This window comes from Pyrus communis, chromosome 3 (assembly GCF_963583255.1).
Source record: "Pyrus communis chromosome 3, drPyrComm1.1, whole genome shotgun sequence".
Taxonomy (NCBI): Eukaryota; Viridiplantae; Streptophyta; class Magnoliopsida; order Rosales; family Rosaceae; genus Pyrus; species Pyrus communis.
Genome location: NC_084805.1, coordinates 1,887,572 through 1,913,497, shown reverse-complemented (window position 1 = coordinate 1,913,497; position 25,926 = coordinate 1,887,572). Strand labels below are relative to the sequence as shown.

At 35.6% G+C, this 25,926-nt stretch overlaps 3 protein-coding genes across 3 annotated transcripts; 1 reads left to right on the top strand and 2 right to left on the bottom strand.

The window, feature by feature from the left end:
• Nucleotides 1-930: 930 nt before the first annotated feature.
• Nucleotides 931-9,451, bottom strand: LOC137729152 (sterol 3-beta-glucosyltransferase UGT80B1). Its single transcript, XM_068467998.1, has 15 exons — nt 8,589-9,451; nt 8,403-8,510; nt 7,548-7,690; nt 6,891-7,133; nt 6,541-6,652; nt 5,831-6,001; nt 5,153-5,216; nt 4,443-4,500; nt 4,158-4,335; nt 3,941-4,071; nt 2,965-3,067; nt 2,549-2,625; nt 2,363-2,410; nt 2,081-2,230; nt 931-1,470 (listed from the first exon to the last, which is right to left on the bottom strand). Exons 1-15 carry the CDS (start codon nt 8,656-8,658, stop codon nt 1,270-1,272), a joined length of 1,857 nt encoding a protein of 618 aa, XP_068324099.1. The 5' UTR covers nt 8,659-9,451; the 3' UTR covers nt 931-1,269.
• A 2,709-nt stretch (nt 9,452-12,160) lies between these two features.
• Nucleotides 12,161-13,968, bottom strand: LOC137727475 (UPF0496 protein At1g20180-like). The gene is made up of 2 exons (XM_068466330.1): nt 13,667-13,968; nt 12,161-13,224 (listed from the first exon to the last, which is right to left on the bottom strand). Exons 1-2 carry the CDS (start codon nt 13,704-13,706, stop codon nt 12,167-12,169), a joined length of 1,098 nt encoding a protein of 365 aa, XP_068322431.1. The 5' UTR covers nt 13,707-13,968; the 3' UTR covers nt 12,161-12,166.
• A 3,546-nt stretch (nt 13,969-17,514) lies between these two features.
• LOC137728680 (G-box-binding factor 4-like) lies at nt 17,515-22,110 on the top strand. The gene is made up of 4 exons (XM_068467413.1): nt 17,515-18,452; nt 18,556-18,627; nt 20,020-20,049; nt 21,461-22,110. Exons 1-4 carry the CDS (start codon nt 17,715-17,717, stop codon nt 21,539-21,541), a joined length of 921 nt encoding a protein of 306 aa, XP_068323514.1. The 5' UTR covers nt 17,515-17,714; the 3' UTR covers nt 21,542-22,110.
• Nucleotides 22,111-25,926: the final 3,816 nt, after the last annotated feature.

Here is a 25,926-nt window from a genome sequence, read left to right as displayed (position 1 = left end):
GGGTATAAAACTGTGGTTGAGTTAAGGTAGTTTTTTATAATTTACCAACAAATATATATAATCTTCTACTTCCAATACCAAACACATTTCAACTACAAATTCAAGCAAATTATCTAGTTAAGTGTAACTAAGTATTAGATTAAACAGACAACAAAATTTAAAAAGTCGTCTAAGTTACCACATTAATAATAATGTTTTTGTTTTAATATGATAGCACAACTTGATCAAATTCCAATTACTCACTGGCGAATCTGTGTCCTCTCATCCCTTAAAACCAACAAGAATTGCTGATTACAACTTACAACGCAACAGCCAAACGAAGTTCTCTCTTATACTGGCCCACCATCCACTACATACTTAAGATTAGGCCGTAATCAATCAATAAGTATAAAAAATAATATCAAAATTATTATTTATATTAAAGCGGTTCAATCCGGTTCCATCCATTCTTAGTATTCCCAGGCTGGAACCGGTTTTGAGATGGTCCGGTTCAATTTTTGTCCCGGTTTTGAATTTTTTTGTCAACACAGTTCTTTACAATTTTGTTTTTTTTTTTTTTTATCACAGTTCGACGATTTTTATACCCACCCCTAAATCAAAGCAGAGTTCAAAAACAAGCAAATATTAGATTGTATCTCTTTGTACCATCAATCACATTTTCTAATCTCGTACAGGATTCTTCAAATCCGTAAACAGGTTTTACTATCGAAAATTTAAAAAGCTCGAGAAATAGAATCAAGAAAGGTCCCCAGAACCGCACGGAAGCACATACAAACACACACACACACAAGGTAATAATTGGCATGCCAGCTTGAGGAATCTGGTAATTGCCTGAGATGTGAAAATAAATGTCCCCTAATAACACAGTAAGCCGAAACTCGGCCATATCCCATAAGAGAGTGTTTGCAAACCAAGATTGGGTACAGCATCAAAAGGACAAAACAACTATATTTCTCAGGTCAATGAGAATTGATACGACACAAACTGAAGCAAATTATAGAAAAATTTGATATAAATAATTGAGTTGGTTCAGCATGGTTATACTCTCGCTTCGTCAGTTTTACTAACTGAAACGAAATTTGACTTATTGTAATACTCTAACACAAGCTGTGAAAACCCCACATTAGCTTGTAAACAATTTATCAATCAAACCCACACAGGGAAACCATGAATGAAATGAATGGAGCGCTAAATTAAATTATATGAGAATATAAAAAAAATTAAAAAGAAAAACGTATCTGTACAACAGCACACGACACAGCAAGAATCCTACACACCACACGGCAGGCAGCACCACTTCTCAAGTTGAAGAAATAACCACACCATAGGGTTTGGAGGCTCATCTTCCTCTGAAGATGCAGGTTGCAATGGTAACTCAGGAGGTAACTGCCGGTGAAATGCATTAACTGCAGCTGCAACACCGTCTTCATTCTCTATCAACTTTGCTATTTCTAGCACGCGAGATTTAACCTAAGATGGTTCAAATCCTGGTTAGAACGAATGCATGATGTGCTATGTTGCTGCACTACTTTCACAGTAACCACATGGCTGGTAGTATAAAGATGAAAGCTTAACCATTTATAGGGAAATTGAATAAAAATGAAAATTGAAGTGAAGGATCAGAACAAAATATTGCAATCGTTTACCAAAACATAAAAACATGAAACTTTAATCATATCATATTTGATTTCATTTTTAAATGTACTTCCCACTGAGCAATGAGGAATAGCGTTGATGAACAATTGAAGGATTTGAAATATTTGTTTAGTATCAGAATCTCTACTTGCTTGTGTTCGTTTTAATGAATAATTGAAATATTGTAATTATTTTTTCTTTTGCGAACATTCTAATACTTGTACATGGCAGTTGTTAGTGTATTTGATTCAATAAGAACTAAGAAGGAAGAGATACTAAGGATGAAGAGCAATCCTTAAGTTGTCGCAACTTCGAACAAATTCGTAGAATGATCTCTACAAGGCACCACGCCCACCAATTTCTTCATTCAGACGACAAGCAAATAATTTTCAAAACGAGATATATTTTGTTGATTAAATAAGGCATGAATACAAAGCAGTAATACCTCTGCCTCCAGCATAACTCTAATAGCATTTGACAGGCTCTCAACACTGAGCTGAGAAATAGGTATTGGTGCTGGCCCCAAGCCTTTCTCATGTATCCTATCACCCCAGAAGAACTGATCGCCGAAGAATGGCACTATGGTTGTTGGACACTGTATATCGTAAAATATAGATAATATCCAGCAAAAAATAAAAAAAACCAAAACAATGGTAAAAGATAATGCATCCATTCTCCCAGAAATAAATGATTTTAAAACGACGACACTGACTGAAAAGAACATTACCCCAGCTCTCAATCCCGTAGCTGTGGTACCAGCACCACCATGATGAACCTGCATATTTGTGATAGTACAGCTTTCAAAAACATGCAGTAAAAATCAATATCTGCAATTGATATCGTTGTACGGGTTACATGAGTAGTAATTAGTTAAAAAGGAACCAAAAGGTGAAACCATAAAATACAACATTACCACTGCTGAACATTGAGGAAATAGCCAATCGTGAGGGCAGTCCTCCAAGAGAAAAACATTTTCAGATGCTTCTGTAACTGAAACACAACATGCAAACCAAATTAGAAGAAAAGATATCAGATACGCTTTCATTAATTTAAAGCAAGCGACCAGAACAGATTTTCTTGTTCCCGCTTTTTGGTTTAAATACCCTTATAATGAAACATGTAATGGTAGTCAACAGAAGTTCAAAACACATAAAGGACAAAGTTAACGAGGGAGAGAGAGAGAGAGAATCATAACATGGTGCTATGCCATCAGAAACATGAATTGACAAACCAAAACACGTAATACTTGAAAAAGAAGTTAAACCAGACTGGAATTTCCAAGAACTTATTAAAGCATGAAACTTAATTTTAGAAAGAATAGACACTTACCATTACCCAGGTCCCCCCAACCTCTATCAATTATTCCTCTCTGTCCTGTATCTTTCAATGCCTCCAATATAATATCAGTAGTTTTCTTGGGATCATCGAGTGGCTTAAAAAGAAACAGGCAAACTTTTAGGTTCTAATATTGTCAAAACATGACGAAAACATGAATTTTTTTTCAGCCACAAATGTGAATTATGACAGAAATAAAGATAAAAATCAAAGTATTAAAACAACTTGAGAAATAAGTAAACAGCCACAATTACGCGTATCAAGCAATGTAAGTGATTGGTATTATTATCAAGGTACTCAAAGAGCCCTCTAAACTTCTCTAGGAGAAGTTGCATATATTACTACACGAGATAATCATCAATTTTCAAGGAACAATGCTAATCTGCACAAAAGTTATATGAACTTTCCTAATGTTCAAACCAAAGTATTGAAGGTAGTCCCACCAATCCTTCCAGATTCGACTAAGCTTGAAATACATTATCAGCCTACTTCCTTATGGCTTAATCTGTGGGGGCTAGTGACTGTCTAACTCTATCAGCATGTTATCTATAAGTCTAAATTACAAGCCTTTTTTACTTTTTAAAAACAAAAAGAACACAAGACATGCACCAGCTGATAATCCCAGAACTCTCCTAGCCTTATACAGAAATTGAAACGTGAAATATTTGTAACACTAAATACATTATATAAGTTAATAATAAGTTATTCTCTATCAATGTAAGACTTTAACAACGTAAAAGACTACCAATTTCTGGCCTTGGTTATTCGCAAATACTAGATTTTACATCAACTCAGAAGATAGAGTACACATTAGTAAGGCCACAAAAAGAGAATATAATAATTGATTTAGAGGAAACACAGGGTTACTCATCTAGTTGAATAGATATTTGAAGGAACCTGTTTTGCTAATTGTCATACTATTTGAAGAGAAAAATGACAAGAAAAGAAACTAATAGAAGAAAATATATACCATGCTTCCAAAGCCGATATATATAGGTTTAGGCCCTTTCTGAATCCATTCAACAAACTCATCTTGAGGTTGATATTTCGACCCAAGGTTTAAGAAACAATAACCAACAACATCCACAAGAGATCCCCAATCTGCATATATCATACCACGTCAAAACCTTCCAACAAATATACCACTGTGACTGGCAGAAGAGCATAATAAATATCGAATTACTTACCACTTGGCTTTGGCACAACATGAGGACTCCACATATAGCCTGTAGGCAAATGAGATATTGATCCGTGGTATGTGCTGAAGTATGCAATAGGAGGAAGCTTCAACTTCTTTTTTCTGAAGTCATTAATATATCCCCGAATGCCCCACCATATCAACAAATCCACAACAATGTATGAAAGCTGGATGTGGCAAAGAGAAATGGAATTAGATTTGCCATCAATTAATCCAGTGGTCCAACCATATGACAATAAAATAAATAGAAGTAAATACCAAAAAAAGAGCATACCCAATAACCAGCACTTTGAGGTACACGAGCCAGCGGGTGAGGAAATTCATAAGTAGGCCTGTCTATAGAAAGATAAGTAAGATGGCATAACACAGAAGAGAGTTCCCCGCAAAATAAACCAGCATTCAAGACATAACATACTACTAGAAAACAAAAATAAGAACACAACGTTTCCTTTAAGCTTCCTTAAATAGATTTCATTTTGTAATTTTATTCATGTCAACTTGAAACACCAATGTAATCCATGTGACCAAGAAAGTTTTCCTACCTTTTCTACTTCCAAATGGTATATATAAATTAATTATACTTGCACACGCTTGACACTTGCTAAGATCGATCTAATGAAGAAACTTAAGAAGGTAATCCATAATCCTAAATATATCTTATTGGTGAAGACTAAAAGACTCCAAATCGGAGCTTTCTAATCCCATCTTTAAAAGTGTTTTAATACAGGACCTAACTAGTAGGATCACAGCCTGAGTTGCCTCCTTAGAATCGTACTAGAATTGAACTGTATAATATTATTATATATACTGGGAAACATTTTAGAAACTCTAGCATGTTTCCAGACTGTCAATTTGAAAAACTCTTCAAGTGGATTCCTGTTTGAATGAGTGGTCCATATTGAATGTCTAACTTAACAAGAGCGTCTGCCAAGAGGACAATTACTCTATCAAAATAACGCAAGAAAATAAGTGGTCAAAACTTACGTCCATGGCATTGTGAAGAAAATATGAAGGGGTACTCCAAGAGCTTCTGCAACATGAGCATGTCCTGCAAACCAAACCACATGATAAAGGAAGTTGCTTACGATTGAACTATATCTTTTTACTTAATAGAAGAAGAAAAGATGTAGAATAAGTTTATTACTCACACTTTATATTTTCACACAACCATAGAGACAGATCTAGAACCATAGGGACAGATCTAGAACCATAGAGACAGATCTAATTACTACAAAGGTCCAATAAATAAGGGTCTAAGCCTTTTGCTAACTAAATATTTCAGCGCATGGCTTCCGAGTTCCGACCACTATAGTCATCAGTCCAAGATCAATATTCTAATTTCGTGCCCAATGGGACCCTATCATCACAAGAAGGGACGGTCTATATAAAGGTCTAATTAATCTTGATTGAACCAGCAAGCTCCAATAACAAAAGATGATGTAAGACGCAAGAAGTCTGAAATGAAGTGTTAACATATACACATAGGACATAACATTCAGAGAAAACAAACAGGGCCAACTCATAAGCTAACAACGCCACTTTCTAACTTAATTGGCAATAATACTTCATCATAAACTCTTATGTCAAATGTAATACATACTGACTTACCAGAAACATAATTCAATTGAAGTGACATTAAATATTTCACTTGTGATAACTCACCATAAGCAGGAGGGTTTGCAATAATTGCCTGTGCCTTAAATGGTACACCGGTTTCTATGTCTGGTTCTGTGCATGCTGGAAGAAGAGATTCAATAATTGCCTTCAGTTGCTTTCTTTGTATTGATATTTCCGCTGGCCCGGATGGAATGAGACCTTTATTTCTGGCCATATCTAAAATTAAAAGGCACTAAATTTCAGTTACAATAAAGCAATTGAGGGGACAATTTGGGAACATTAAACATATTTAGAGTAACTAGCGACGTAAATAAGAGCTCCAAGCATTGGAAAATCTTGAATTTTGGCTAAAGAGTAAAGAATAGTAGTAATTTTAAATTTTTAAGGTGGTCAATAATCTAATAACTCAGCTTTCACAATTACAATTCAGCTTTCATAAGAAAATTATGCAGAGAGGAAGAGTGAGTTGTGTGCGCTCACACGTGCGTGAGAGAGAGAGAGAGAGAGAGAAGTTCCCAAGTTGTTCAGATTAAGGTTCAGCTGCAAGAAAGAGAAAGTAAACAGCAGAGAGAGCATACAACAACAAAGCCTTATCCCACTAAGTGGGGTCGGCTATATGAACCACATATTAACTCACACCATATCTGACAAAATAGACAGACATAGGAAGTGATCTACCAACAAGATCGCTAACAAAAATGAAATAAATTGCTATATATCATTAAAAAAAGTACTTCCAATATAGGACCTCTTACATCCTGCCAAAACACGAGGATCGCCACCCAACGGATAAAAGTCTACACCAGCCGACTTCACAAAAGAACTGAAGTTAGCATGAGTTGCCAACCTAACATGATGGCCAAACTCCTGCAAGAAAAGATCAAACCATCTACAACCATTAAAACATGCAGGAAATATATAGACAATAAGGTACATCATTTTTCAAACAAGGGATACAGGAATATGTCAATGATGTTTAAAATTTAATATGCCTAGCAGCCTAGCATCATAGCATGGCCTACGTCTACAGGTAAGAGTTATAACAATTAGTGCCCAACAACGGTAAATTATTCAAAACAAAGTCATCTTGTTATGTTGGACATGCCTGAAATCTCTTTGCCATGGCCAGGAAAGGCTGTACATCTCCTCTTGTTCCAACCACAAGTATGCAAATTTTCAACCTTGGAATTGACTTGATGGTATTGGAAGGCATCTCATCAAGATTGATGGGCACATCTTCGACAGAGTGGAGCTCTAACAACTCAGAGGCAACAGGTGCACTTTTTTCTAAATCAACTTCTACTGTTCCATCATTTTGTATCTTGACCATCTCAACAATTAGTTTTTTCTGAAAATCAAAACCAGAGAAACAATGATCAACTAAAAGGAGAATGTATAAGAGTAAATAAAACCATCTGCATTCCAAATTTTGTTAATAAAGAATTGGGGGGAGGGGGAGTGGAGTGGAGGATAACTAGCAACCTCAGTGGTTAGAGCCGTTAATTATAACTCAATTTATGTCACGGTCATCAGGTACTGAAAAAAATATAAGATACTGTAAGACAGGGACTGTCATACACTCATGCTTTTCAAATAAAATTAGTGGACAACATTTGGCATCCATCTATTCAGCATGAAGTTGCAGCTTCATGAAAGAAACTAGTCCAACAAACATGTTTCTAGTTCTGATAGATGGACAAATTAAAAGTTGCAAGCAAACACGGGTATGAGAACAAGCAACCACGCATATGATAGTATCTACCTTTTCACGCTCTGACAGTCTATCCAGCTTTAAGTCATGCCTTCCCTTCTTCTCCGTCATGGATCTAGAGAATCTAATCTCATGCTCCTCAATCAGCAAACCTTTGGGAGTGCCAATAGGTGCTGTGATTGAATGGTCCAAACCTTCATGAACATACGTGTACATATCAGTGAGCAAATAGATAAACACTAAAACAAAAGAAACAGAAATACATAGGATCCCAGTATGCCGTTAAAGTACAGTAACATCTGGGGTCAGCATGATCACATCATTGTACTAATTAGATTATTGGTTTGGATCATGATCGCATCATCCTATGATTCACTGAAAAATTTAGTAAAAGGATTGGCCACAAGAACAACAATAGTGTGACATAATCATAGGTATTTTCACAATTTCGATAACATATATTTTAAGAACTATTCTACTACTTAAATCACTTTTTTTCATTTCTTTTCAGCATCGCTCTAGAACTTCAGTCTGGTCATCTAAATTCCAAATTCCAAGACATATTTACACCTAAGGAACTTCACTAAGTAATGGCTGATTGCTAAACTAAGAGCACAACTAACATCCCGGCAGTATACAGAAATCCTACACTTGAATTTTAAGCTAAACCACGAAACTCATTTCCGCATTGTATAGACAATAATGCGTAACAAATTTTGGTTCATTGAGTTTCTCGGTTAAATAGTAAGTAATTCCCGGTTGTCAAGAAACAATTAGATTCGAATAGTTCACCCTAAAGAGAAAGAACCTGGTCAACTCTCTTCAAGGAAAAGCTTCATTTTTAGTCCCTCAATGCGTAACAAACAACAAAAGCAACTATAACTCAGACTGCGTGGGAGCACTAACCTCTCCGAGGTGAAGAACCAACATTGAATTCTTTTTCCTGAAAAATCTCTAAAACCGAAGAGGACCGTGCAGAATTTGTCTTCTTCTTCCTCTCTCCCTGAAAAGAACCTGCAACCAATTGTTAAATTGAATACTTGTTATCCATTTCCAATCATAAATTTCGACAACTTTGCAGAAAATACTTACTCTGTCCTTGGCTGCTGACACCTTCCTCTTCCAAATGTTTCAATGGATGGTCAACCCCATTGCTCCCCATTTCGCCTAATGCACGGGGTTGCGCGACAAAAACCGACCAAACCCCAACTCAGACAACCTTAATCTCAGCTCCTCATATCCATATTCTTAAATTCACTAAAACATGAATCTGAAAAAAGCCGTGAATTGAAGCCACCAACTAAACCCAACTGCAAGAACTTACAATTCAATTCCCACAATCCAATTATTCTACTTAAGGATGTGAAGAAACACAAACACAAACAAAAACAAAATCCCACCAAAACAAAAAACCTCAAACCCTTAAACAAATCACTTCCCAATATCCAGAACCTCAAAATACAAGACACAGAATCGCTGAAACAAGCAAAAAAAAAAAAAAAAGAACACAACCTACAAGTTCAAAACACTTCAAGAACAAAACCCAAAAGTCGAAATTATCCAAACTTAGCTGTTCCACGCACAGATCATCGACAGCTCGACTGCTAACTGTATTTTGACCAAAAGACAGCAACCACGACTACCAGTCAGTCAAAGCGTAGACCATTTGGTGTGCGAAAGTTTAAACCGCCTTTGAAGTTCAAAAGCAATACCAAAACTGAAGAAAACGTGCTTTTTCGCGGATTTAAGCTGAAAGCATAGGATCCAATGAAAGCAGAAAGCAATTATTTGGGTACTAAGAGATTCTGATTGCGCAATAAAATATGGCGCTTCAACTGAAACGTCCTATAAAAAATTGCTAGAATACAGGGAAGGAAGTTGAAGAAAAATTTGGAGTCTTTGAATTGAGAGGTTGGGTTGTTAAGGAAGGGGGACTAAAGGAAACTTCTCTCTGTCTGGATTTGAATGGAACTTGGACATATAATATGAGACAGTGTTGTACTTCAGACTGACTACTGGTCAAATTCTTGGTGCTTCAGATACCCATCTAATTTTTACTTCCCATCTAGCACTTGAATGAAATCTGATTTTTCAGTTTTACCCTCATATGATTTTTATCCTTCCTCCCATTGCAAAAATGGGTTTTCGAGTCCTTGATTAATTTTTGGTGCTTCTCTTGTGATCTTTTTAGATGAGAACATATAAGTTGCATTTGTATAGTATTGACAAAATATTTTGAGTAGTGCATTTGACACGCTTATTTTTACTATCATATTTTTTTTTAATTTTTAGCTGGTAAATTAAATGAATTGAAAAATATCAATGACAAAAAATTAACAAATATATGTGAAGGTAAAAATAGTTACGTGAATAAAAACTTTCCAAAATTTTAATGGATTCAAAATTTCAGGGGTAATGTGAGAAAGTTAGAACCTCGTGACCCATTTTATAAATTATCTTAAACTTGAAGAGTATAAAATATAATTAGTCCTATATATATTTAGATAATTGTTCCAAAAATCTAATTTTACGCTTTAAATTTTCTATATTTAAAAAACAAAAATTTTAAATACGTATTAAATTTTTAAAATGCCAATAATATCGCCCTATATTTATCACATACCTCTTAATCATTATTTTACCTTTTCCCTTTAAAAGGAAAGGTAAGCACTTCATTTTAAAATAAAAAATAAAAAAATCTACAAAAGGCAAGAACTTTATTGATTAAAAGTTTTCTTTAGAAGAAAAGTTATCGACTAATAAGAATAGGTTAAAAGTTATTTGGTACTACGGTATCGTATTATTTCTCTTTATTTGTACGTAAAAGATCTTAAGTTAACATGATAAGAAATTGAAATATATCACACAATGAACTTCTCATAATAATTTGATATTAAACTCGTCATTCACTTATCCACTTTTTATTTCTCCCCGCATAAAAACACTAATTGAAGAACTTTTAAGTTTGAACTGAACAAGGATAAGAGAACACTGAGGTTTGATGTAATTTGAGAGAGACAAAACAAATGCTACCAAAAGATAATATTAGAAATTAAATTCATGAAAATGACCAATCGAGAAGGTGTGACAGAGTGAATATTGCTTAACCAACCATCGCAATGCCCATTCATCATAGTATTTAATGATTATACATGTTAGATAATGTAACCATTACATTGGATCAATTTCACAACCTTACCATTGATTGAAACATATAGAAATGGGTTGGCATATATTGTTTTGTCTATTGACATCTACTCTTTATTTTTACCAGAGGCGTCATGAATATTAGGTCCTATCAATACGTCGTTTTTAGAGAAATAAATTAGTAAATCATTATTAATCACACTGATATGGTGTCTTACTTAAATCTTATCACTTGCAACTTATCATGAGTGAAACATTATCACAAAAATCTCAACAAAAATAAAATTACATAGAAACCGAGTTTTTCATTACTGCATAAAACAGAATACAAAAAGTTTGTGGGAGCAAGAACGGGCACTGTAAAAAACCTCCAAGAATGAAGGAAGAATAGTGACTCACCATCTCGTTTACTAATTACAATCAATTATCATTCTCCAAATCACTTTCTAAGAAGGGAGATAACCAAAGTGATCCACCTCCATTCATGTATTAGAACCTCCACTGCTAGTCCATACTTCGCTAATTCATGGGCCACCATTTTGTCTTCGCATCATGAGCCACCGTGTTACCTTCGCGTCGTTGCCACCGACATAAAAAAGACTGAACCTACTCTTTAAATCGTCAATCTCCTCTAAAATATGGTCATCCCTATCGAGACAAACACCAGTTGCATTAATCAAGTCCACAACCCCTTTAGCATCAAGTTTCAATATAATAGCATGAAACCGAGCGTCACATGCAAATACCAATCCTTCCTTTGCTGCCATCAATTCTGTTGTCGAAGAATCGAAACAACCATGAATCCGTTTCGTGCAACCTGCATGAACGCTCCATCTTCATCTCGTATAACAGCCTCAACATGCACCTCTATTTAAACCTTTCAAAGAGATTGCTCCATCAACATTGAGTTTGAATAACCCATTGGGGGATGAAGCCATCTCAACTCCTCTGAAGAACGTCCCTGCATGCCTTGATGCATTGATTTTATTCACGCTGTATAGGCGGTACTTGCAAATTTCTATTCAATTTTAGACTTTTTATTTGACTGTTATTTCAACTTTGTGCATAGAAAAAGTACCTTGGCAAATAAAAATATCAAAAAATAAAATATAAATTTGTAAGTCGAGCCTAGCACGCCTGATTAAAAATCTATTAGGTACGAGTAGCGCATATGATTAAAAAATTCTCACAAATTTTGACAATGTTAATCAACCAATTAAACGATTTCTAATTTGGTTAATTTTTTTTAAAGTTCATCATTAACAGGTGATCTAGAAATTAGATGATTTCAATCATCAAGAAGGTTCGAATGAAAAAAGTAACTGAAATCTGTTTTTTAAACGCCAATTATAGGAGAACAAAACAAGGAATGAATACACAACATAACAAACATTTTTCTTTCCTTGTAAATCTTATAGGTTCTTGGTCATCATACAAATTGTGTATAGTCGTATATTTTACAGAATATGAAATATTATACTGTACAAGGCCTTTTTAAATGGCTACCCTCCTAAACTTCTAATTCAATTTTCTACACAAGATTTTGTCATCTCCTTGATCACCAAAGCTCTAGCTCTATTGATTGTTACAAGACACAAATACAAATGCTCTCGAAGCTCTTCCACTTGCTTCCTGAATCCAACATCAGTTTTCTTAAGCTCCTTCACAACTTGCAACGAAAACTTATCCTCTCTCCTCTCCAAGCAGAACCGGATCATCGCCTTGTTGTGTTCAACCTCATCATGAAGCCTTGCCACAAGTCGGCTCATCGTGTCAAAATCCCTATTCAAAACATAAGTCCCTTTGGCTGCCACATCAAGTTGTTCTCCAACTTTGGTAAGAATCCTACTTCTCAAAAATGGAATGCTACTCAGTGTTTTCTTGAAGCTCTTAAATGGGAAGCTGATGAGAGCTGGCCCCATGAGCAAGGCAGTGAGAGTATGTGCTACTAAAACAACAGCGGTTATAGCAATCAAACTACAAGCTGCTGTTATGCAAATCCCAGTCGCCTTTTTGAAACATTTAATGAGCTTAATCTTCCGCGACACCTTTTTCCTCATCGACTTTAGGTGGTGCAAAACCGACGAGTACTTTTCATGAATGAGCTCAAAGTCATGGTTATTAGGGTTTGAAAAAGGGTTAATGTTGTTTTGAAGTATGAGCAAGTTTAGCTCCGAAATAATGGATTTGATTTTGTCCGGTGAGTAGTCTTCAAATTTATCAAGTTCTTGTTGAACAAAGTGGTAACTGGATTGGACATGGTTGATGCTTTTTAAGAGGTGGCTGCATATTTTTGAGGCTTCAGCACTTATGTCAAAGAAGTTGAGCATAAGGCCTTTCAACTTAGGTACCTTCGAAAGAATTGCCGATTCAAGGATATCTGGAATGGCTTCTTGACCAGGTTCTAGGAGGACTTCTGTCAGTTTGTGATCATGATTGTAATTCAATGGAGACGATGATGGCTCGTTTACAAGCAACTGAGCTTTGTTGAAGAAGTCTGCATAGGATTTCGTTCTAAATGCACTTAGGTACTCCTCGTTTAGATTGAAGCTTTTACGAACTTGCCTTCTCACTTCTTTCCCTGAAAACGATAATCCAAAATTGGTAATCCATATATATGAAGATCATCTTATGCTTGCGAAATATAGAAAGTGCTACCAAACTATCATGCGGTGTATTTCTCAAAAGAGATTTATCATGACAAGTGTAGCAATAATTGAGAATGATAATAACAAGAGAACCCTAGAAAGATCACTTTCCTCTTTCTGCTAAAACTTCAAGTTGATGTCTTATTTCTTTCCCGACATATATAGATACAAGATAGGTACATATTATTCTCAAAACAATTGGTAACCAGTTAGTTTTCACATGCAAAAAATCCAACAGGCAACATGGCAAACCACATGCTATGGAGTTCTCTCTTTTAGATCTGTTAACCCAGAGCTTAGAGTAATATGGCATAGAACACAAAAAAGAAAATACACACACATATAAAGGGAAAAAAGAGATGAAGATATACATACCCTTTGCAATATTTGAAGAAGCTCTAAGTTTTGCCCACATCTTTAGGTCGATCTTTAATTTAGAAGAACAAAGTTGATGTCGATCTTATGTAGGCTACGAGGATGAGGTAGCTCCCAAATCTTAAAGGAGAGATCTATAAATGATGTCGAACTCATAACCCCACCATATAAAAACCTTGAAAGAAAGAACAATGAATGAGGTAGCTATTCAACTTTCTAGCTAGTTAGTTTGTTCATATATCTTTGCTTTAATAAAGCCTCTAAAAGTCTGTTTAAGGATTGTAGTTCACGCCGTAATCTCATACGAGAGAGAGAGAGAGAGAGAGAGAGAGAGAGAGAGAGAGAGAGAAAGAGAGAACTTCTCCAAGTTGTTTGCAAGCTTCAAATGCTACATTTGCTGAAGAGCCTTTCCCTCTTCAGGACCTTTTTTGCACCTGAAAATCCTCCTTTGGCCCCTCTTTATTGTCTTTATGTATATTTTCTTCTTACTTACAGCTATATATATATAACTTTATATGATTACTTACACCGTCTTACACCGTCTCTTTCTTAACCTAGTGGAGTATCAGGGGGGCAGCTGATCGAAGCCTACAAGCACATAACATCGCAACCCCTCGATTTGGGGCATGAAAATTACCATTGAACCCTTTAAGATTGATGAATATTCTCAGATATCTATATAGAGTTTTAGTTAACTAGATATAAACAAATTCAGGTCAGAAGGTTTACGTGCATAACTAAGAATAAAGGCACCTCTTTGATGTTTGCATGGGCTATCGCCAAACTTTAAACTCAATCGTCGATGTCTTGCTATGCTTTTTATGTTTTGAGTCATGGATGAAAATACGAGATCCCCAAATCATTAGCAATCCATCATTGTCACATTTTCGTCATCTGTAATCAATACTTTTTTATTTCGTATATAAATCCTTCTAAGAGAAATGTTAAGGAAACTTTTTAAAAAGTGGGACTTTCGAGACTCTCTACCACCTTATGTGTTTTTACACAATATTTTATGATATTTGTATGAAAATTAAAGTTAAACTGTGAAGTGTCAGAGAGGACACAGCCCCACTTTGAGAGTCTTGGCATTTATCTTCTTGTTTTAACTAAAAATTTGCACTATTTAACCACAACAAGTGGCTCAGTAGTTTCAGAAGAAAAAAAATGGATTGCCACCAGTTATTTCCCTTTGTTAAAAATTGCACTATTTAAACTAATCTTCTGACCGTTTTTATTTTAATGGAAGTATTATCTCTATTTGACTTTAGGATCAATTTAGTAAATGACCTATGTTATAGAAATTTATGGTACGTAGATGTATGTACCTAATTAATTAGTTATTGAGAAATCATAGTCCTCAAGAAACTCCTGTATATGAGAGCCACTAATTGTAAGATGGTTCGTTAATTACTCGGCAATAAATTTGGTTTCATATTCCAATTACTAATACTTGGTCTCGTACCGTGGAAGAAAACAATAAAGCCTGTTTGGTAGCCTTTTGCATACTTTGGTCGATGTTTTTGGAAGTACTTTAACATCAACTATGTTTAACCAATTTTAAAAAGATTTTTTTTTTTAAATAAAAAAAAAGACAAATTGTCGTTATAGTGTAGAAACAAGAATTGCTTGAAGTCTGCAGATGGCACTTTACAACAATGGTGAAAGGCATTCAAACCTATGCACCTTGGTGCGGGCCGGTTTGATCCCCACTAACTCTCCTTTCTCTTAATAATTAACTTCTAACCTACTAACGTTATCGTTCAACTCAAAAAAAAAAAAAAAAAAATGCTTGAAATCTATTAAGCAAGAGTCCAAGTCAAAGTGAATTCTATCACTTAGTTCCGTTTCTTATCATCCAATTCAAATGTAAATGTTGATAAGTAAGTATATATAGTTGTTTCATTATTTCCATAGGACTGTAAAGTCTGTAATATATATACGTGAAAGGAATGAATGAAAGCCATCGCTTCCACAGAAATATTTTCCCAGTAAACTTACATTTCTACAAATTCTCGAAATCTCAAAAAACCCTAGAGAGAGATATAGCATTCCTGATCCATTAATTTGAAACCAATAAAGACCCTATATCATGTGCAGCTTGTTTATCTCTTAATCTCAACTAGCAAAAAAAAAAACCCATGCATTACAGCATTGACCATTAAGCACCTGAAATGATTGAAACCCTCGCAGGAAAGAAGAGCATATTAGAAAATGGATAGTTACTGATGCCAAAAGTATTTGTCCAAACATCAAATGCCAAAAATATACGTGTAAAAAATTTGGCCGGAGGAACTTCTAGTGTGGTATAAGGGGCATAACCGATATTAAAACAAACATGGAGGGGAAAAAAGCATTGAGCTGACATAATACGAGTAGGTTGTGATTCAATTGAATGGGGGAGTTGAGGCTTCATCAAGGTAGGTCGGCAGGCAAACCTGAAATCTGTCGATTAAGGTACACGTTAGATCGAACACCGCTAACAAATATTGCTTTTGTGCCTTAAGAGATATGCATCTCATAAACACATAGGATAATGCTAGAGAAACGATATTTTCAAACCATATTTTGTAAATTACATGATGCGGTAGTTGATAATTAGTCATCTTTTTAAATTTTTTTATCATGAAGTCTTAATTTATCACCACATCATGTGGTTTACCAGATGCAATTTAATATGAAACAAGGATTACGTGGAGTCATTATTTTGATGACATCTGGTACAGCAGTTTACAGGTTAATAATGCAGAGATAAGATATATCCTAACGAAGAAGTCCATGCATGCAAGAAAGATTTCATAACGTACTCAACCTCTAAATAAGAGAGAGAGAGAGAGAGAGAGAGAGAGAGAGAGAGAGAGAGAGAGCGATGAATTAACGTGGATAGCTGAACAATATGTGATGGAGGGGATCATGCATATCTCATGCACTTCGTTTGGCATTTGTCCCCCATATATATGCTTAATTATTGCGTACAAGTTTATAACTATTAATTTCTCTTTCTTTTTTTATGTTTTCTTCCTTTGTTTTTATTGACAAAGATAGAAGCACTGCAAGCAATCCACGGGATTGCTTGCAGTGTTTCTAGCTGCAGGGTTGGATACAAGCCTCCATCAGCATTCATGGTGTTAGATACTCATTCAACGGGAGACCGAAAGTTCTCTCAAAATAAAAATACCAATTGTTGAACCAAAATCTGCGCGTTGCCAAAGCTGATGGTTCGACTCATGCACAACCTGCAAGACACAGTAAATATCGTAAAAAGGTCTAGGCAAGAGTATGGTATCAGTAAAAAACTCTTTGACGATCAAGTTAATAGATTTGATAGTCGTAAACACCAATCTGATTTGGACTCCACCAGCTTCCAACACCTTGTCAATTTAATTCCTCTTCACTTTAATTCCTTCAATTCTAATTACGAATTAGTAAACGAGCTATTAGAATACGAAGGAAAAAAAAATCATAATTGGGCCTGGGCCAAATTTGCTTCATTGACCCCTCCCAGCCCATGCCATGCTGGACGAATATGTACAATTCAACTCACCAATCTGCTCACGACACCACACAACCTTACATCACAGCCGTCCCTGCCGTCCGTGACGATAGCAATCCCTGACTGCGGCCGGGTCAACAACCATACTCCAGGCATCCGGCTAAACTCATCTACCACGCGACCCCACACATGTCCCCTACACCCGCCAGTCCGATTGCGCTATTCTGTGGGGCCTACGTAAGTCCCACTGGGACCCACGAAACCATGCAATCATAATCTCGGTACTCGGTTTGTATTAGATAATTGGTCCCACCAAAATATCCGAACCAAAAAAGGTTCTGGGATGTGAAAAACTGCTTCGCTTCGCTCGTTGAAAAGGCTTCTTCTCACCGTGCTTCGGACCGGGGCCTGATCCCAACAAAACACCGGATCAGAACCCTAAAAGTTCCAATTCTAGAGAGAGAAAGAGAGAGTGATTCTAGAGAGAGAAAGAGAGCGGACAGAGTCCGAGGGGCCTGAGAAATCAGCGACGGAAGAGATGGTGTCGTCGAAGTAATGTCGTCGTTGTCGTCGAGATCACGAAACTCGGATCTCTCCCGACGCCCTTCTTCCAATTTCTCCTCCGCTACAAAGCCCAAGCCCACCACCACCACTGCACACCCGTCTTCCTCCTCTGCGCACCCCCAATCCCTAAACAACTACCAGAACAGCAACACTAGTACGACGCCGGCCCTTCCAATCAGCTCCATGACCGTTGACGGCCTCCTCTACGACTCCAACCCCACCCCTATGACCGACGCCACCCTCTTCAACGCCCAAATTACCCTACTCGACTCCTCCGCAGAAATTAATAGCTCCACTGCGCCGCCGCCGAAGACCGTTGACGAAGTTTGGCGGGAAATTGTGTCCGGCGAATGTCGGAAGGAGTGTAAAGAGGAGGTTCCCGATGAGATGATGACTCTGGAGGACTTTTTGGCTCGGGCCGGGGCCGTGGAAGAGAACGACATTAAGGATTTTCCGCTTGCGCCGCCGCCGCCCGAGACGGAGAGATTGAGCAGCGGAGTGTTTTCCTTCGATCAGATCCCGCTCAGCCCGTTCGGGTCGATTGATAAGGTTGAAGGGTCGATAGTCGGGTTTGGAAATGGGCCGGACCCTGCTGGGAGTGGAGGAGAAGTGCGGAGACGGAAGAGGGGGCGCGCCGTTATGGAGCCGATGGATAAGGCGGCGCAGCAGAGACAGAGAAGGATGATCAAGAACCGGGAATCGGCGGCCAGGTCCAGAGAGAGAAAGCAGGTGTGGAATTGGGTTTTTGATGAAATGGTGTATGTGATATTTCTTTTGTTTGTTCTTTCATGCTTATTTGTACTTTTCTGATTGTGGGGTTTTTGGATTTTAGGCTTATCAAGTTGAATTGGAGTCATTGGCAGTCCGGTTAGAGGAGGAAAACGAGCAGCTTTTGAAAGAACAGGTAATCGAATTATGAATCTAATGTGCTTTAGACTGTAGTTGGCCGCCGAAAGTGAGAAATGCGCTTTTCCACTATGAAATGGTAGTAGAAGTTTAGTACTTTGGTAGCATTAGAGTTTGGGGCCAAAGTGAGCTGTGTTTGAGTCGCAATCAGCATTCAGTATATTTATGACAGTTTGTTACTTTGTTAAATTTTCCAACAAAACGACTTTTCCTTTCACATATCTCATTTTCTGAAGTTGCAAACGTTTTGTCAATTACAAATATGCAACTCCAAACGGTCACCAATTTGATTTGACTTGTCTGACTACTGTGTTCGTATGCTGTGATGAAATTCCACTTCTATTGCGTATAAAGCAGTATGTAGTCATACTTTAAGCAAATATAGTTCCTTTGCTTTGTTTCATCCCATTGAAGACTTCATTATCATTTGTCAGCAGTGCTGCAATTGAACAAACCTGTCAGGCTTGGCTTGATTAGTTAGTTAGCCTGATAGTTAACCCAAGCTGAAGTAATGTTTCATGACCAAGCTTCATGAATAAGAGGCTTCACTAAGGATTATAAGTTAGAATATTTTTATATAAATCTTATGAATATATGTAGATATTCATGTAGTGTATCGTATGAAACCACTGAAGTGTATACTTTAATGTTTTGTTTGCAAAGTGTAGAGATAAATGATTTAAGTACTTGACTACGTCATTTAGCATGTTCAATCCATTACAACATGAGTTCAAGTCGGGCAAATGAGTTCAATCCATTATATCGTATGAAATTTTAAACATTTTCTTAACCCAGGAGACAGATATTCAACCTTGTCTGTTTTTTAACATGTTCAAGCTTCCTTGGAAACTTAATTAGCCAGTTGCGAACAAGATTTTTGGCTTGTTTTATAAGTTTGAGCTTGTAAAAGATCAGACAAGCCAATTTGAACATTTAATAATTGGCTGGTTGGTTCAGTTGCCCCTTTTTTTGTCTGCATATTGGTTTAAAATGAGGATGGGTTTGGATTTCTTGTATTTGTGCATGATGCTTGGTTCATGAGTGTGCGTAGGAGCTAAATCATTTCCTTTTAAAGTTATCTAATTTTGGTGTTTTGGTTTTCGAGTTGATGTTAAGACCTTGCACTTTTTTGTCTGCATTTTACCTGTTTTTCTTCTGAAAGAAGGAACTTTATTAAGAACAAACTGCAAAGCCTTCACTAAGTACAACAAATAGTGCCAGAGGCCTAACCGGTCAGGCAAACAGATTCCCAAGCCCAAAAAACTGACTAACTGTAGTAATATCTAAACATGCCACCAAATTGAGAGGTGTATGTTTTACTTGCTCTCCTTGGTTGCCTTAACATTTTTTTCATATTTTATTTTGTAACAATTTTATTTTTTAATTGCAGGCTGGGCGGACTCAGGCAAGACTTAAGCAGGTATTCATTTCATTCCTGGTGCATGTAGTGAATTGATTCTGCAAGGGATTGTATTTTATTAGGAACATGGTCGTTGGCATACGGTGATCTTTTTGGATAAGAAACAACAAATTTGATGATGTGAAAAATACAATATGAGGCAGATATTATAGAAAATTACATGGAAAATTATACAACTTTTTCTCCAGTGCACCCAAATAAGTATTATCTCCATTGTTTCGTACTTATGCCTGAAGAGGTAAAGAAAACTAGATTTCTACTCTAATAACCCTTATTGTTGATTATACCTTGCAGCCATAGATGTGGCATGTTTAGAATTTAGATATGAAATTTTCTCATGTCTCCCTGGTGGAGGCGTTGGTTTATCTTGAAATATTAATGGAGTTTATATGGCCTCTCAACGCTCGACATCTGTGACTTTTGTGTATTCTGAATTTCTTGCTGAGCTATAATATAGTCTGTATATAATCATCTGTCATTCCCAAAATAAAAAACCTGACCCTTAGTTACGTTTTTTTTAATATACAGTCTAAATTCTTTACATTCTACAAGAATATCCACCCTCCTCCCAGTAAACAAACAGAAACAAAAATATTAATGATATTTGGAATCATGATAATCCAAATGCAAAGTCTTATGAATGTAGAGTGCAATTTAAGGCACCGTCTAGCAGGCAGTACATGATTCAGGCAGATATAGCATGAATGCATTGTGTAAGGTTAAACATTGTTTTGATGCATATAAATTTTTTTTTTTTAAATTAAATTATTAAAAAAAAATTTTGTTTTGATGTATATAACTCAGAACTTTTGCATACACCAATTGTTACAAATTTGTTTCATTTTATAATTTGATAACTGGCATAGACTTTGTTAACTTAGATATAAGCGTATCAATTGGAATTATGTTTAGTGTCTTATTACCTAGCAGTTTACCTTAGCCAAGCATATCTCCAACCTTTGAGGGGATGGATTTTCATGCTTGACAGAACAACATGTAAATAATATGCATGGTTGGGTCTTTGCCTACGTCCACAAGGGAAGAAAATAGGAAAGTTTCACAATGATAAATATGATTACAAATAGGAACATTTCTCTCCCAAAAGTATACGGTTGAGGTCCTCTATTTAATTTAAGTTTTGGGTTCACTGTAGACTTCCATTTATATTTGCATGTGGTAATGTAATTAGACAAGAAAACAAGTTCCTATAGACTTCCATGTACAAGGAAGAAAATAATACAGTTGCCCGTTTTGAAATTTTTGGTAATTGATGATTTTTCATTTCAGTTTGGCCCATAAGCGAGGTTAGTTGAACATTTTATCCAGAGGGATAGGATTTTGGAAGATGAGGGACGGTGGTTGTAATCGTTGTTAGCTATTATCCATTTGACCTTGTGTATATTTGTTGCAGCTAATGGAAAACATCATTCCGGTTGTGGAGAAGCGAAGACCACCCCGTGTGCTCCGGAGAGTTCGCTCATTGCAGTGGTAAGAATGTATATGCTTGATGTGTGACGTGGAAACCAAAATCGTTTCAAGACCTAGGAGGAAAAAGTATGGAAGTATTCGACTTGGAATCTGATTGTCCAAAGTGGATAATTCAACCTGATGATATTATCATTTTTAAGAGCTACCGTGGTTCGTGGTTTGTTTTTTGAGAGAGATTGCAACCCAAGTAACGAAGGTCATTACTTAATTAGGAAAAGATGGCGTCGATGAGGGAGATAGAAGTAGAGAGCCTTGTTAAGTATGTAGTTAAGAGGTGATGAAAGCCTCTTTTCCCCCGATTATTGATTTAAGGGTGAAGTAGAGGATCGGGATCCAGAATTAGCTTATTATGTTTAGATGGCTTATGACACCTTTCCGGAAATATATGAAGATTAATATTTAGTGTTATGTTTATATAAAGATGACCTTGCAATTTATAGTTTCTTGCTAGCGAATATCGATTTATATGCATGTATTTCTGTTTACGGCGAGACTCGATTTCCTTTTTAATGAACTTATTGCTGTTGTAATTCAGAATTATAGAAGTAAAATTAGAAATTGATTAGTAGTACTGATTTCGTGTTTCATCGATGTAAGTTCATTAATATCCTTGTTCGTGTTTTTGAGGAGAAACCTAGCGGAAATATCTTTGTTCATTAGTTCATCATTTTATGGCTTCCTATTCGTAGACAGACAGGAGTTATATCTACATACATCAAGATTGCCTTTTAAGTGAATCACATCCACTTGCTAGATTCTCTTGAATTCTTGAACACGCATCCGACTAATAAATTTTGCAGGGTCATGCATTGATTTGCTCCAGAATTTTCCCCGGGAAATTATATTTAAACCCATAAGCTGTTGAAAATGTTTAGTCAACCCATGGATTAGCACTAAATTTTTGGCATTATAATTCATTGCTATCATAGTGTATCATAAAAATTGGTATCTGAGTTCGAAAGGCAGAATGACACGCCCCTTGGTAAGAAAGAAAAGTGTACTTAATGCAATTGATACGGCGGTTTCAACTTGCATACAAAAAGGCACCTCGCGTGCGCAAAATCGTGTGCGGATAGGAAGATGTAAGCAAAACCTTGGTGTATATCTAAATAGAGGAAATGTTTTTCCTTTCATATCTTTTTAAGTCGATCATGTCATTGAAGATGGCTCAGTTGAAAGTGTGTAAAACTGAACCACTTAATTTGTTTCATACTTCTTAAGGCATCTTGATTTGCGCGATTCTCATCTCGTTTTGTGCGCCTCGTTTTTCTTGCACAAAGCAGTCATGTTTTGCGTGCCAGAAGCCCACGCCATTTTTTGTGAGCGGAGGCCACCTTGTTGTGCATTAGACCTGCCTCATTCTGCGTACGTCGAGCCTGTTTAACACCAACAATTTTTGTTAAAAATACAAACTTTTTATTTTTGCGAAAAATTTTCCATGAGCATTAAGCCCAAAACATAGGAAAAAAAGGGGTTCTACCCTCAAGAATCTCAATGGAAAGTCTTACCTTAATTTTCAAAATTTCACAGTGAGACGAAGGTGAAAATAAATAGATTGAACGATGATTTATGTATGAATTTGCAAAACCAATTAAAAATTGTGACTGTTAATCCATGTTTTTTTTGTGAAAGTGCAAATTTTTTATTTTCGCGAAATATTTTCCGTGAGCATTAAAGAAAACTTTATAAGGCATTTGGAAACGGTTTTAGTGTTTATTGAGCAACAAATGTATTATTAAGCCAAAAACTAAAAGAATAAGTGAAAAATATGGTAGTGAGGCCCAAAACATTGTCAAAAAAGGGCCTCCACCCTCAAAAATACCAATGGAAAGTCTTACATTAATTTCAAAACTTCACGGTGAGGTGAAGATGAAAATAAATAGATTAAACAATAGTTTAAGTATGAATTTGAGCATTAAAGAAAACTTTATAAGACATTTGGAATTACAAGTGTTTAAAATGAATTATAATAGATTTTTCACAGAAAAATATATTTTGAAGAATATGAATTTGAAAGTTTATTGTTATAGTGAGGTGAAGGTGAAAATAAATAAATTGAACAATAGTTTAAGTATGAATTTGAGCATTAAAGAAAACTTTATAAGACATTTGGAAGTGATTTTACAATTTATTGAGCAACAAATGTATATTTAGTAGAATATTTAAGCCAAAAACTAAAAAATAAGTGAAAAATACAATAGTGAGACCCAAAACATTATCAAATGGGGTCCCACCCTTAAGAATATCAATAGAAAGTCTTACCTTAATTTTCAAAATTTCATGGTAAGGCGAAGGTGAAAATAAATAGATATAACGATTTAAGTACATATGGGAGAGAATCAGTACCGTGGTATTGTATTTCCCTATTCCAAATTATTTACTTTATTTTAGTAACCACTATTAAATTCAAATATCTTTAAATTTAAGTTTTAAATCGTTAATTACAAGTGTTTAAAATGAATTATAATAGATTTTTCACAGAAAAATATATTTTGAAGAATATGAATTTGAAAGTTTATTGTTATAGTAAGAGAAATATAAAAAAAAATTAATAAAAATAAATAAATAGAAAAGAAAAAATTTGAAAATGGAGGATCGGTATGATTAGAGCGACTAATACGGGTCTAATCACTAGATTTATAGCGACTTATAAGAGGTAAGTTCACTACCTTTTTAGCGACGGTTTCCCGTTAAAATCGGTAAAAAGGTACCGATTGTATCATTTTCTATTTTATTTATTTATTTTCTGTTTTTCTTTCCATTGATTTTTTTTCTTCCTATCTTACTTTATTTAGATTCAATTACCTTTAGATATGCCTTTGATTTCGATTGCGCCCACGAGTTTGTAACGTCGAGTATTCTTAGAATACCCTAAATGAATGTGTCATTCGCATCACAACATGACGGTCAATCAAAGTTAATATTCTTGTCTCTAAAAATATTTTGATCATTTCACATTTTTAATATTAAAATATCGTAAATCAAGTACGAGTCCTAATAATTTATCTTTTAACTTGTATGTATTTCTCTCTTTTATCCCTTCAAAGTGCTTTTTACTCTAGTGTCTGTCTTTTAGTTCCCTGCCAAGTGCTTTTGTTATCTTTCTGTTTTCGGCGTATATATAAAGTAGGAGTTGGCCCACAGACCTCATCGACAAATACAAATCAAATTTAAGGTTGCTTTTGCTGCATATGATGCCGGCCATGTTTGCTCTCTGCTCTCTGCCTCCACGCCACTTCCCTTCTTTCTATGCACTTGCACTTGCACTTGCATTATATGTGACCAACATTTTTCATGCATGGATGATGAATGCTGTGAGATCATGATATTTGCAAATTTGGTTTCAACAATACCTTTTTCTTCGTATCTACGAAGGGAGGAAGTAAAAAATCAAAGCAGGTGAAGCAATAATGATTGAAGAGACAAATTGGCTCCCAATTATCCCATTGAAACACACATTTTTTCTTTAAAGCCAAATACACCACTTTATTGCAATGTCGAAGAACAAACAAGAACACTACAGACCTAAGTAGTTTCTCCTGATACCAAAATATAAATTTCATCAAGGCTATAGGGGGTGTTTGATAAAATTTTGAGTTCAACAAACCCATAAAGTTCCTTATAACTGGTAAGGAGAAGTTGCTTTCCATTTGTCTTTGCAACATCGAAAAACATGGCAGCAAGCAATATGTTTACCAAAAAGGATCAAATATTAAAAGAAAAGAAAGAGCTTTTAAGATTTTATTCCCTTAAAATTATTTTATGTATCAAAGTATGAGCTAATTACATTATTTATGGATTGAGTAAAAAAGAAATTAAAAGAAAAATCCTAAAAGAAAGTGATTTGCAGTCCTCCACCTCCCAAGACATTAATTTATTTGGATTGAAAAAATACAGACTGCAGGTTCATAATCAAAGAGCTAATCATTTTAGAATAATAATCTCCATCATTAACCATCAGAGCCACCCAAAAGACCCCTTCTCTTTCTCACTCTTTTTTTTTTTTTAATCCTCTCTTTTTCTTTTTCTTTAAATATTTATTCTTTAAAAGGGCTTTTTATACCAACAAAATGATTCAGCCTTTTACTGTGAGACCATATTTATGTCTGTCATCCATTCAGACTCTTCATATGGAAAAAGCAAACCACTACCGACATTTTACCGGTCTCCATGCTTGCACTTACACTCCTCTTTTAACATTTTTAAAAACACACTTCCTTTGTCTATGCCTGAGAAATTTTTAAATGTGTCAGAAATATAACTTGATATAAGTGTTATTAGGGCTAGAAATTTATCCTGAAAATCCTAAACCAAACTAAAAAAATCTCAATCTCATACCAACAAATTTTCGAATTGATAATACCGAAATTTTTGGGATCTATACTGAAC

Excerpts from the sequence above, each read along its gene's own strand:
- LOC137729152 (XM_068467998.1), bottom strand. The coding sequence starts at position 8,658 with ATGGGGAGCAATGGGGTTGACCATCCATTGAAACATTTGGAAGAGGAA. Across the intron at positions 8,511-8,588 it reads TGTCAGCAGCCAAGGACAGA|GTTCTTTTCAGGGAGAGAGG; the intron begins GTAAGTATTTTC and ends AATTGGTTGCAG. Across the intron at positions 7,134-7,547 it reads GACTGTCAGAGCGTGAAAAG|AAAAAACTAATTGTTGAGAT; the intron begins GTAGATACTATC and ends TTTGATTTTCAG.
- LOC137727475 (XM_068466330.1), bottom strand. The coding sequence starts at position 13,706 with ATGTGGGCAAAACTTAGAGCTTCTTCAAATATTGCAAAGG. Across the intron at positions 13,225-13,666 it reads TTCTTCAAATATTGCAAAGG|GGAAAGAAGTGAGAAGGCAA; the intron begins GTATGTATATCT and ends TATCGTTTTCAG.
- LOC137728680 (XM_068467413.1), top strand. The coding sequence starts at position 17,715 with ATGTCGTCGTTGTCGTCGAGATCACGAAACTCGGATCTCTCCCGACGC. Across the intron at positions 18,453-18,555 it reads GGTCCAGAGAGAGAAAGCAG|GCTTATCAAGTTGAATTGGA; the intron begins GTGTGGAATTGG and ends TTTGGATTTTAG. Across the intron at positions 18,628-20,019 it reads AGCAGCTTTTGAAAGAACAG|GCTGGGCGGACTCAGGCAAG; the intron begins GTAATCGAATTA and ends TTTTAATTGCAG.